We start from the raw sequence: 13,992 nt of genomic DNA, 5'->3' as shown, positions 1-13,992 counted from the left end.
CATTGTTTTTGCCCAGTCTCCATGTATACACCAGATCACCCTGCATCTACACCAAAAATGCAAGAATTGTTTGGGTCTGTCAATAGCCAGAGTTCTATTTAAAGAGCCAAAGAGTTTTCTCACCTTTCTTACCAGATGTCTCCCCTTGCATTGCAAAGAATGATAGATGAGTGTGTGATTAATACACCCACAAAAATCCTGCTGACATTTGGAGGAAATTAATTTATAGGGCAATATAAATTCACTAAAATTCAACACATATGTATCGAGCAAGTTAAACAAATAGCATGAATTTACAGTCTGCATGCTGAGCCTATAAAAAACAAACTACCTGAAAAACACCTGAAACGTTCTCCGCATCCCTCCTCTGTTGGACATCCTCTTGTAGGTTCACAGGATTGTGTTTCAAAAGCACTTCCAGTACAGGGATGGCCCCCATACTGCCCATACACAGCAACTGACCGCCTGCGAGTCTAAACACAAAGCAGGGAGTGATTTTTTTTTTTTTTTAGGTAGCTCCAGGTTCTTTATTAGAGTAATAAAATCTGAGAGAAATTAATACAATTTGAGAAACTATGTCTGGAAAATTGTTCTGGGGTTATACAGAAGTAAAACCTCAAAAATCAATGGGTCCACAGACCCACTTGTCTTTGAGCTCAGTGGCCCTTGGATTATTATTTATAAGGAGATTCCAACAATATATTTATTTTCAGGGTTAAGAGCAAAAAGAAAAATTTTTTAGCGAATCCTTAAGAAAGTAACCTGAAAGAGTCAAGTGTAGCTGGGTAGACACATAAGCAAATAGAGTCCAACACAGAATGATTAATATTTTTGCCAAAGCTGTGTACCAAGAGCTAATTAGAAAAGGTGAAACGAATTGTGCAGGAGAGAGGGTAAGTGTACTGGGAAGGGGTGTTAAGATGAAGCAGAGTTAGCATAACCTTTAGAAAAGTAGTAGCAATTGAATTAAGCTGAACTTTAATCCTTTTTCAGAAAGAAAGGCAAGGGAAAACAATTCAGGCAAAAATATATAATATGGAGATCAAATTTACAAAATAGAAATCTAAGTAGTTCAAAGGTGAAGCTACATCTACAATGGAATTTTAATAAACAAGCAAAAACATTGACCTCCGAAGTGAAAAATATGTGAAAGGCAAGCCTCTTGGGGGAAAAGACCAGTACAGGAAAATTGAGGAAATGATCAAACTAAATGAGAAACTCACAATTAATTTATCCTAAAGTTTATTTAATCCTTATTCAATATGAAGACATGTATCTAATGTTTAAACAAAAAGAAATATCCATAGAACCATTTTTCTCCCCACTGGCAATCAAAGGAGTGTCTTTTAGGTTCTTCCTGTCCTCAACTCTTCTCCATTAATAAAAAGGAACCTGATCTGAGTTTCCCAAGGATCTAAACCTTGAGCAAATATCAACAGGGAAGAGTCAGTGTACACACCAATGTTAGATTTATTCATCCATCCTAAGCTGGGTTAGAAGTGGGGATTCCTGGGGACAAGAGGTCATAGTGATATAATTTGAACTCTGGGCAGGTTGGCATCAGCCAGAGCCTAGCTCTGGTGCCTTTGATTGTGTATAAACAGAGGAGCCACAGAGGAATGTGAGTGGGGAGTGGAACCCAATAAAGTTTCTTAATACATTTTTGGTTTCTGTTTTTACTTGATGAAGATGCCTCTCGTGTGTAGCCAATCAATGTATTATCTCCTGAGGTTCCATTGCACGGATCATGTTGTTTGCATAAGGAATGTTCTCCCTCTCCACGTTACCGGGATGCCCTTCACGGCTGCACACTCTCAGCAGTCTCGTTCTCACCTGCCAGATTCTGATCTTATGACCCTTTTTCATTTTCACTTGTCTCCTTCTAAATGAAAATTTTGTTTTTATAACCTAGGGATGTATCTATTGCATAATGACTTTCACTCAAGGAAAAAAAATTACTTACATGAAAAATATCCTCTATTTCTCTACTTTTATTTAGTGTTCTTTCTTGTTTTTAAATTATAAAAATGTTTTATGTGTTTAGTGTTTCTTTGACTTTTGCCTTGTTATTCATGTACCTCTTTGCCTGTAATCAGAGTTCTCATTTATTATATTTGATAGAAAACAAATTCCTCATTTGTGTAACTTGTTTTAAAATACCTCTCATGTAGGTACTAAATAAATGCTTGATGAAAATGACAATAATGATGATGCTTGATGCTTCAAAACAGAAATTATCTTCATATTATAATATGGTTGTTATTTTAATAATTAAAAAATGATTTTTAAATATATATTTTTATCCAAAAAGGACTGCTTTAAAAATATTTAACTATTCAAATGTTCATAATCTTTATGACAAACATTGTATTTCTAGGAATTTGTTCTCAGAAAATTATGGGAAAAGAGGACAGATATCTATGTATAAAATGTTTGTTAAAGTTTTATTTATACTAACGAAAAATGGAAACAACCTAAATATAAAACAACAAAAAAGTGGGTAAGATGGGTATATGCATATAATGGAATATAATAAGCCGTTATAATTTATTATGCTGATAGTATAATGTTAGGTTAGAAAAGTAAAATATAAAGCTATGATCAAATAATCTTATTTTTTTTAATTATAAGCACATAGAAAGAAAATAAGCAGAAAGAATAAATACCAAAACATTGGTATATTTGTTTCTACTAAATGGTAGGATTATGAGTAGTACTTTCTTTCTTTATACCTTTCTGTATTTTCTTCAATGAACATTTTATAATTAGAAAAAAAAGTGACATTTTTAGAAGCACTCTATAAGATCCAGGTCAAGCTAACATTTATTTGCATTACTTAGGAATTAAATTTTAAAGCATTGCAAAATATTTGATTTTTCACAGCCATGAATTAAAACCAAGCAACCATTTTGTCAAGTAAAACCAAGCAACCATTTTGCCATTTGTTAGTGTTTGTTTGAAATGAGAAGAAAAATTTAACCCAGTGCATATAAAACAAATTTTAAATTATCTACAAATTTTATTTCATGTTATTCCTATTTCTCTAATAGTAAAAGAATTAGTAAATTGCCTTTAACTTTTAGCCTGTATATATTTCTAGCTCAAAAGTAAGATCTAGAAAAGTCTTTAAAGAAAAATGAATGTAGAAATTATTTTATTACAATATTAATTATTAAACAAGTCACATTTTTCTCCCTTCAAAGTTACTAACAATTTTCAAGAAACATTAACATTAATTAATGAACATTCAAAAGTTAATACCATCTTGGTCATAGCTAAGCTATTTCTGCATATAAATTTATCACATACAAAGTTTTGTGGGGTCCTACCTGAGTCTTGGTACAGCCATTGCATTCTGACCAAGGGGCATAGGAGTCCCACTGGCAATTGACTGGAGAGGAGGCACTGTTACAGCATCAAATTTTCCATCATAAATCAGGTAGGAATACAGGTAGGTGACACAAAGAATGGTGAAAATAGTCAAAGATAGTAAAAAAACTACTTCAAATTTTTTTTCCTAACAAACACTAAAAGTATCCCTAAATATATAAAAATCATAGGGAGGAAGAGCCATCTTCTTAGAGATTAACATTTATTAAACATCCATTACATACCATGTACTATTAAAACACTAGAGTTGTAGAAATAATAAAAGAGATAGGTCATTGACTACTGGTAGAAGGACAGAGACATAGTTGTACAAACAAATAATCATAATACAATAGAGCTGATTTGATAAATTTCATAACAGAAATGTATACAATACAATGTGTCATGAAATATAGATAAGGAAGCATTCAGAGTTGCAAGGGCAGGTGAGAACATATAGGAGGAAGGTATCATGGCCCTTCAAGGGATTCTGAATGATGAGTTGGAGAGTTACCCAGAAACTCTTAACTGAGAGACAAGAAGCTCTAATAAGACCTTAGGAGATGTGGGCTAAATGGACAGGAATTTATTTAAATGTCCCTCTGTTCATTTAGGCCACTTCTCAAGCACACACCCAAGCAGAGCAATTTGAGCTTAAACAGTTCCACTTAAATAAAACACATACTATCAGCATCTGGTTGAGTGATAAACAAATAAATCAAGGAAGCACATGTGGGAATGGAGAGTTCACTCTCATACAACACTCAACTGTGGCCATGTCACCAAGAGGAGGTCACATGGGTTAATTGTAAGAGACTAAGAAATCCTTGCCCAAAACAATACTCTACAAGGGGTAGAGGAACCAGGACTCCTTATTTCTGGATTCTCAGCACAGTCTCAACCTGGGAGATATCTCAAGTCAAGGTGATTCTTGCATATCTTAAGACTGTCAGGTTACTCTGAAATTAATGAATCCCATTCAATAATGCATGTCTCTGGTGCTTTTATAGAACCAACCTTGCTAACTTGTAGATTTATATGGCACCAATGATCCGAATACCAGAGTATCTTTGACCCTTGGATAATCTGCATGTACTGTTATTTGTCTACTTTGTGTCCTAGAGAAAAACAGAGGCCCTCCACAAACGTGGAGGCTTACCAGAGGAAGCCTGCTTGATCTTCCATCTTCGTGTTCCCACATCACCCTGAGCAGTCTCTCTCAGAGCCCTGAGTGCATTCGTGTTTCAATGGATGGCCTCAAGATCTGAATCATCCAGCAGACTCTTGGTGCCACTTTGCTCTTCTTTGTATTCCTGTTACCTAGCACACGCTCAACACACATTCTCATAGTTCCCTAAAGTGAGCTGACCTGCCTCTGTCCATCAGTCTGACAGTGAAAGTACAGCAAGGCTGTGGGTAAACGATGCTGGCTTTTTTCCAGGTCTCAAGAACCAATAAATCTATTTTCTTTAAAATCTCTCAACTTTTAAAATCCAGAGAATGTTTTACAAGGATTACGTTTAAAGATCAAATAGAGCTCTACGATGTATAAGTCTGCTATAATTCTCTGAATTGCAGGTAAAACCATGGTACCGGGACAAAAACTTTGAGGTATTTTTAGTCTTTAAGTTTCTTCCTTACAGGGAAAAAATAAAGTAAAATAAGAATAAGAATAAAGCACCCTTTTTGTTATCATTGTCTTTTCTAAAAATATGAAAAGAGAAAATATGTTGGAGGGATAAACTCACTCAAGTGGTAATGTAAAAATCTGACCATACTAAAAAGTTTTTTAAAAATTAAAAAATAATAATTTTAATGATTTTCACACACAATCCAGAAAAATTCTCACCTTGAAAATATTTGAAAGCCTCCTGTAAATCCCACCAAAATGAATAAGCTTATTTCCTAAAAAAGAAAAAAAATAAAGAGCATTATTTTAGCTTGTTTTTTTTTTTTTTTTTAGAGACAGAATTTTGCTCTGTTGCCCAGGCTGGAGTGCAGTGGCATAGTCATAGTTCACTGCTGCTCGAACTCCTGGGCTCAAGTGATTAATTTGTTATTGAATTCAGTTTGCTAGTATTTTGTTGAGGATTTTTCATCTATGTTCATCAAGGATAATGGCATGTAATTTTCTTTTATTGTTTAATATAATATTCTTGTCTGGCTTTGGTATCAGAATAATGCTGGCCTTGTAAAAAAAAAGAGTTTGGAAGTATTCTCTCCTTTTTGACATTTTGGAAAAGGTTGAGAAGGATTGGTGTTGGTTCCTCTTTAAATGTTCCGTAGAATTCAGCCGCGAAGCCATCAAGTCCTGGGCTTTTCTTTGTTGCAGACTTTTTATTACTGATTTAATCTCCTTATTCCGTTTTGGTCTATTCAGATTTTCTATTTCTTTTTTTTCTTTTTTTTCCTCTCCTACCTAAGGAGTTAATGCACTCCTTTGTAAAGCGACTTTCACCTGTAGAATCCTAACAAGTGTTTGCTATGTCCTCTGATTTAAGCCACTCCAACTCAATGTCCTGTTTTATTATCCTTTCGGGAGTCACAAACTAGATTGGACTTGAAAGACGTCTTCTGTGCAAGGAGTGGCAAGTCTCGCCGGTTAAAAGCAGCAGAATTAGTTTGGCATCAGTTCAGCGTCAGCTGAATCTGGCAGCATGTGGACAAAATCTAATCCAAATCTAACCCACCAAATCTAATCTAACCCACCAGCTTTTATTGAGGCAGTTTAATAGTCACAGCAAAACCAGATCATGGCCTCAAGGTGTCACCGGGCCCGGCTCCAGCTTTTGTCTAGGCTTGAGCGATGTGAAACTAGGGCCAGGCCCCGAGTTTCTCGTGGGTGACATGTAATTATAGCCAGGGCCAGGAGAAGCCAAGGACAACAGCTGCGCTGCCATGCCGTGCTGGGCCGCCCTGCAAGCAGGGCTCACACCGCCCACCTTCACAGGCGTCACCGGCCGTCCCCGTCCTCCACCCCCACCCCCAGCTCCGGCCTCAGGGCCCTGCGCGCGCAGGGGGTTAAAGACCCAGAGCCCACGCACTGCAGCTGGGCTCACGCACCGCCCGCTGAGCCCGCAGCTCGCAGGGCCTGGCCACCGCCCCACCGCAGCCTGCCGCTCTGGCCCCGGGCTGCCACAGCTCGCTCCAGATTTTCTATTTCTTTATGATTCAGTCTTTGTAGGCTGTGTGTGTTTAGGAATTTATTGATTTCTTCTAGGTTAGCCAATTTGTTGCTGTCAAGTTTTTCCTAGTAGTCTTTTATGATCCTTTGTATTTCTTTCTGTTATTAGTTGTAATGTCTTCTCTTTCATTTCTTATTTTATTTTTTGAATCTTCTCTCTTCATTTGTTAGTTTAGCTAAAGTTTTGTCAATTTTGTTTAGCTTTTCAAAAAAAAAAAAACCTTAGTTTTGTTGATCTTTTATATTGTTTTTCTAGTCTCTATTTCATTTAGTTTTGTTCTGTCTTTATTATTTTCTTCCTTCTGCTAACTTTGGCTTAGTTTGTTCCTCTTTTTCTGGTTCCTTGAAATATAATGTTAGGTTGTTTATTCAAGATATTTCTTCTTTTTGATGTAGGCATTTATTGCTGTAAATTTTCCTCTTAGAACTGTTTTTGCTGTATCCCATAGGTTTTGGTATGTTGTGTTTCCATTTTTGTTTGTCTCAAGATATTTTTTAAGCTTCCCTTTTAATTTTATTGACCCATTGGTTGTTGAAGAGAATGTTGTTCAATTTCCATGTTTTTGTTAATTTTTACAAATTCCTCCCATTATTGATTTCTAGTTTCATGCCATTGTGGTCAGAAACGATAATTGGTGTAATCTGAACCTTCTTGAATTTGCTGAGGCTTGTTTTATGCCCTAACACATGATCCATCATGGAGAATGTTCTGTGTGCACTTGAGAAGCATATGTATTCTGTTGCTGTTGGATGGAATGTTCTGTGTATGTCTGTTAGGTCTATTTGGTCTAAGGTGTTGTTCAAGTCCAATGTATTCTCATTAATTTTCTGTCTGGATGATGTGTTCATTGTTGACAGTGGGACATTAAAGCCCGGTACTATTATTGTACTGCAATCTATCTCTTCCTTCAGATCCTTTAATATTTGTTTTATATATTTAGGTGCTCCAATGTTGGGTGAATACATATTTACAATTGTTATATCTTCTCAATAAATTGGTTCCTTTATCGTTATATAATGTCCTTTTTTGTTTCTTTTTTACAGTTTTTGACTTAAAGTCTATGTTGTCTAGTATAAGTAGAGCTACCTCTGCTCTCTTTTGGTTTCTATTTAGTGTAAAATATCTTTCCCTATCTCTTAACTTTCAGTCTACATGTGCCTTTAATAGTGAGGTGAGTCTCTTATAGGTAACATATATCGAGGTCTTGTTTTTTAATCCATTCACTCTGTCTTTTTGTTGGAGAATTCAATCCATTTACACTCAGTCAATTATTGATGGATAAGGACTTATTACTTATAATTTTATTAGTTATTTTCTGGTTGTTTTATAGATATATTGTCTCTTCCTCTTTTCTTGTCTTTCTTTGTGGTTTGAGGGTTTTATGTAGTTGTATGTTTTGAATCCTTTCCATTTTTATTTTGTGGTTCTGCTGAAGATTTTTGCTTTGTGGTTACCATGAGGCTCACACAGAACATCTTATAACAGCCTATTTCAAGCTGATAACAATTTAACTTTGATTACATACAATTCTACATTTTTGCTACCCCCCCCTACATTTTATGCTTGTGATGTCAGAATTTATATTTTGTAATGTGTATCCTTTGACAATTTATTTTAGCTATACTGTAGTTGTTATTAATAGTTTTGTCTCTAGCTTGCATTTCTTAAATGAATTGAAAACCAATACACTTGTACAAGTCAAGATTTGTAAGTTGGGAGCATAAAAAGTGAAAGAACCATGGAGAAGGCTAAATTGACTCTGCTTTTAAGTTTCCATTTTAAAATAGACGTTTGAAGGATCTTTAAAAAATTCAAAATAGAACTACCATATGATTCAGCAATCCTCCTACTAGGTATATATCCAAAGGAAATGAAATCAATAAAGAGATATCTGTATTATCATGTTCATTGCTGCATTATTGACAATAGCCAAGATATGGAATCAACCTAAGTGTCCATCAAGGAATGAAAGGATAAAGAAAATGTGGTATATATACACAATGGTTTACTGTTTAGCCTTTAAAAAAAAAAAAAGGAAATCCTGTCATTTACAGCAACATAGATTAACCTGGAGCACATTATATTAAGTGAAATAAGCCAAACACAGAAAGACAAATACCACATGATCTCCCTTATATTTAAAATCTAAAAATGTTGAATTCATAGAAGTAGAGAGCAGATAGTGGTTATCAGGGGCTATGGGGGCAGAGTGGAGATTGTTGGGGAGATGTTGGTCAAAGGATATTAAATTTCAGGTAGCAAGTTCAAGAGATCTATTGTACAAAATGGTGACTTAGATAACAATGTGTTATGTTCTTAAAAATTGCTAAGAGAGTAGATCTTAAGTGTTCTCACCACAAATGATAAGTATGGGAGGTAATACATATGGTTAATTAGCTAAATCGAGCCATTCTACAATGTATATATATTTAGACATCTATGCAATAAATACACACAATTTTTATTTGCCAATTAAAATAAATAAAATAGAAAATAAATAATTTTTTAAATTACAGTTTGATATAATTCTGTTCACCCCCATCTCCTCTTCCTGTTCATTTCTGTAAAGACAACTAGGGGTTGGGCAACGTTATAGACAAACAAATTGAAAATACTCAGGACAGTTAAATGACCTCAAGCATTTCCTTCGGGTCCTATAATCTTTTAATCCCTTTCTCCACTCCCCTTCTCTCTAACTTCAGCACCCAGAAGGACACCCAGAGGAGAGAAAGCCTGGAAGACATAGCAGTGCTAATGGCCAGTTAAAAGGAAATGAGCTCTGTAAATGAGTAATCAAAAGTAGAGGCACAGCTGTAGGCAGGGGGCGGTGACTCTCATTTTAATCCTTAGTACTGTGGGTGGTTCCTTCAGTGTTGAAAACACCCCTGAGGTCTTTTATAATCATCTTCATGTGATAGCACAAGCCTAAATATTGAGGATCTGACAGGTTACAAAATTGTATGTAAAATGTGATTACATTTTGTTTGAAAAATCAAACATGTATTGAAAAACGAATCTAGAAAGAAATATAACAGAGGATAATAGTTTATTTCTGGTTGTGAAATTATAGGTGATTTCCGTTATTTTTACTTATCCGTATTCTCCTACTTTAACTGACAACTAAAGGGGTGGAGAGATACAATTCAAATCTTTACTGATGAGTCTCTAAGAATATCAAATGCATCCAATTTATAATCAGTATAAAAGACCTTTAAATCATTTTATCCCACATTTTAACAAGCCAATATTCTTTCTCTTCTCTCTGAGCTCCCCAAACCTCCTGTCTCTCAGTGTACCTTTAGAGTGTCTTCTCAACATTTTTTCCAGATCTTTCTGCTAACCTTCCTAGATCACCCATCTTTTATTAGGTATCTTCCTTTTAGTGGTAAAATCCTAGTTGCCTACTTTGGGCTTTTATAGTTCTACAGATCTTTAAGCCTATCATCCTGATTAGCATATCTAAAAGGATGGAAAGGTACCATGGAGCTGGAAAAGAGTGAACAATAGTAGGGAAAAGCTATGAATACTTTACTGATTTCAACAAATATGTGAAGCATATAATTTGGGGGGGGTTGTTTTAAATTATAAATTATGTGGGCTTTTTATTTTGTTTTTGTTTTGTTCTGTTTTTACTTTTTCAATAATGTGCCTTTCCTCCATGCTAAGTCAACTCATTTTTTCCTGTCCCTGGGAAAGGCTATCTCATAGCTTTACTAATCATCACTCTTAGGCATTAACAGTCATATTTTCAGAAAATAAAAATTCTGGAAACAATCTAATATTCAAACTTCAGTATATCATCCAATCATAAATTTCTCTCCTACTCCCAGTTTCTGGGTGCTTTTAATGGGGACGGGTGCATTTCAAAATTCCTCCAACTTAACTCCTGTTTCCCACCTCCTCAAGCTGCCTCTGTCTCCTTCAAAGTCAGAGCAGGAGGAGAAAGAGGTGCAGAATCAAAAAGAACCTTGTTTGATTGATCCAGTTGGAGTCTGGTGATGGTAAATCAGGGTGTGTTAGATGTTTCAATGCTGATTCTTTATCTCTTAAGGTGTTTTTGTGGTTCTTTGGATGTCTCTCCACTGGGGGTCCATAACCGCTGTTCTCTGGCACAAATGATTCATCCTTTTGTTCATCACTTTTGATCTCACCAGTGCCTGCTTCCTGGGAGTCCGTTACAAACTGACACTATTTGTTGGGATTGCTTTATACTCTTAGGCAGACTCCCTGACCACTCAGGTCTGGCTCCCTCCCAAAGACCCACACCTGGTCCATGGGATACTTTCACACATCCTTGTCCTGACAAACTTTGAATGTCCAGGCTGTAACTGATACTGCTGAGTTGATTTATTCTGTTAAAGGCAAGCCTGTGCCTTTAAATTTTCTGAAACATACAAAAGATGTCATTGTCTATATTCCCCATACTTCAAGGGACACAATCTCACAAACTCTTGCAAATAAGGATGGCCTACACGTTACCGAACAATCACATGAATGACAGAGATAGACACACATCTGAATTAACTCCATAAAAGAATCGCTTAGTTGAGAAGATATGGTATTTTTGTACTGTGTCAAAGTAGCTAAAATGGAACTACATTTCCCTGAATTCCCTTCTCTTCCTTCTCCTCACTGAATGAGCTTTAGCTCTACCTCCTTCTTCTATTATGTTCCAGTTACAGACCTGATTTGAGACATCACTGTGCCTGACCATATCACAGCCCTGTGTGAACCATTTCCTGGGTTCACAGATCCCAAGTTCAGTTCAGTCCTGGAAGGGCAGAGTAAATAGCTGGCCCACAGCCAGCTAAGAGGGAAGCCCCTTTGGTTCCAAAGCCCTTCTTAAACACCTCAGACCCAAGTTATCTCCTATCCGTGGGACACAAAATGAAAGGGAATTCTAGGACCACCTCTCTAAATTTAGTTCACATGGATGGCGAGGGTTGAAGGGGGCTTAAAGATTAATCTCCTTTAAAAGGTCGGACATGGAAACCGTTTCTGGTATCTTCACAGCCTAGGGCCTTCCCAAGCTTCCCTTCTTTGAAACGTATAGCAAAAGCATGTCCTTCGTGTTTACTGTAAAAATATGAATATCTACTTTCAAATACATGTAGGAACCCTGCATACAACTTGAAGTAAAATAATTGCTTCATTTGTTGATATTCTGTCAACCAATTAAAAGATAAAAGTATATTTATTATCACAGTAGTAAAATGCCATAATAATCAATGATTACACAAATTCTTAAGCACAAAGCAATTATTAAGATGTCTCATCATAAAATAAATAAGAAAATTGATTGACAGTTAATAAGAATACTAGGAGAAAACATGTCATCTAGATGACTTTAGGAAGAGATCATATTCTTTTTGAGCTAACAAAGGTTCTAAATTTTTAAATAAAAATACAAGGTAGAGGATTATATAATCTAATCTAATAGAGATTAGATTATGATTCTGACTTTGTGAGGTTACCTGGTCTTCCAGCATAACATTAAACAAGTTAACTTTGTGATTTGTGTTTAATTTTTAATTACTTAATTCCACATAAGGCATGGGTTAATGGAGACCCATATCTCACTTCTCCGCACCCATTGGTAAGTGAGCATGGATTCAGTATTGCAGGTGGACAGCACTGTGACCACAGAAGAAACCCAACAGCTGACAGGACTGAAAAATTATTGCTCCAGTATTATGATGCAGCATTGTTAACATTTAAATACCAAAATTTACAATAATAAAATTGTAATAGCTATTTCAACTTATTTTTGCATCCCAGAAATTCAGTGTATGGTAGTGATTTCTGTCTTTGGTCTTGTCTTTGGTTGAATAATATTCTTTTTTAACATGTGGCCATTTTGCATTGGGGTAACATGTGTATTTGGTAAACCTTTAGTTTTGCTCCATCTATTTGTATCTTCTACTCTCACAATCCTGACCCTTTCCTCAAAAATTACAAATTCTAAATTTCCAAGTCTGCAAATTCACTTTTCTATAAGCTTTTAGATAAGTCAAATTACAAGACCTCATTGCATGGCTCCAAATCAAAACAAACAAAAACACACCAGAGGAAATGTTTCCCTAAGAAAAGACAATAGTACTATTGTATTTTTTTATGGCTTTCTCAGACCTTTCATAAACATTGTCTCCAATTCCTGATTCCCAGTCCTCTGAACCTACAATTGAACTAAAAATAAGAAAAAGAAATTCACTTTGGCTAAACTATTAAATATATTTAAGTAAGGATTTTTGAAAGTTACCCCCAGATCTTTTACTTCTTTGTTTTCCCATGGCCCTCTCCTTATTTGATTTCTTTCAGTTAAGTATTACCCCTTATTGAGATAATTTACGAAAGTAATGAAATTATTATCTTACCTTCATGTTTGGGAAAACATTCAAGGAAAAGGAGGGGGGAAATTTTCCTCTGTAAGTGTTGGGTGAGTTTTCAACAGCAGGAAGAATCCAGCAGGCTGCCTCCTTCTCTGCCTCTCCCTGCTCTGGATTATCTTGGCACTGATATATACAGCTAGTGGTCCCGGGACTTAGCTCCTACCCCCACTGGACTCTCCAGGGACACAAAGAGCCTGACTCTGTACTTAATCTGTGCCTTGAAGCCAGATGCATCTTATCAATTACACAGGCCTAAGCTACAGGCAGCTGGGACAGCTTGGAAGCCATAGATATGTTTCTGAGAAACATATCTGTAAATCAGTAAAGACAGCAAATGTTCTCAGTTCAATGTTTAAGTGATTTTCAACCAAAAAAAGACTCTGTGCAAGGCAAGGGATAAGCCTCCTTCCTGTTTCACTATACCAAACTAAGCGGATGTTTCCATGATTCTCTTAAACAGTGTTATACACCAGACTTGGAGATTAAACACTTTATGGGAGAAGAGATCTAAATACAGTTCTTCCACTCAAAATGTAAATGGAATGTTCTGGAGTAGATTTTTTTTCCTCAAACAAAATACAGGCATAACACAACCCAATATGCATCCCTTGATGCTTAACTTTCACAGAATAATCACAAACAGCATCATTTTTTGCAAACATATTTGAGGTCATCAAATTTTCTCAAGAACTTCCCTTAAGAGCTTCCACATCTTTTGTTTAAACTTTTAGTTAATTTGTGTGGAAGAAATTTTGCCACAGAAAAGATGACCCCTGACTCTTGAAAGAAATATTTTTTATCCAGCTCCAATTGCATGAATTGCAGATGCCATAGACTCTTCTTAAGTACTTAATATGCAATTCCACAGTCAGTGGCTTAGTTTGTGCCACCACCCCCAGCAGAAGATTCAAAGACAAGAATTCAATGTCAAGTAGTTTTGTTTTTGTTTTGAGTAGTGATTCTAGAAAGCACTGCTGGGGATGGAGAAGTGAGACTGGGAAAGGGAGCAAGTCAATGAAGGGTACTTTATCAAGCAAGAGACTACAGTG

At 35.9% G+C, this 13,992-nt stretch overlaps 1 protein-coding gene across 1 annotated transcript in view; it reads right to left on the bottom strand.

The window, feature by feature from the left end:
* C7 (complement C7) overlaps positions 1–13,204 on the bottom strand; it is a 55,661-nt gene extending 42,457 nt beyond the window's left edge. The window contains exons 1-4 of the mRNA XM_045565620.1: positions 12,929–13,204; positions 5,219–5,274; positions 3,330–3,405; positions 332–473 (exon numbers count right to left, since the gene is read on the bottom strand). Of these exons, the coding sequence (XP_045421576.1) occupies positions 332–473; positions 3,330–3,405; positions 5,219–5,274; positions 12,929–12,934 (280 nt within the window). The 5' untranslated portion in view covers positions 12,935–13,204. The remainder of the gene's footprint in view (positions 1–331; positions 474–3,329; positions 3,406–5,218; positions 5,275–12,928) is intronic.
* Between the last annotated feature and the right edge of the window lie 788 nt (positions 13,205–13,992).

This window comes from Lemur catta, chromosome 12, assembly GCF_020740605.2.
Source record: "Lemur catta isolate mLemCat1 chromosome 12, mLemCat1.pri, whole genome shotgun sequence".
In the NCBI taxonomy this organism is placed as follows: domain Eukaryota; kingdom Metazoa; phylum Chordata; class Mammalia; order Primates; family Lemuridae; genus Lemur; species Lemur catta.
The sequence above is the reverse complement of the archived record's forward strand: the minus strand, read 5'-3'. Positions and strand labels throughout refer to the sequence as shown.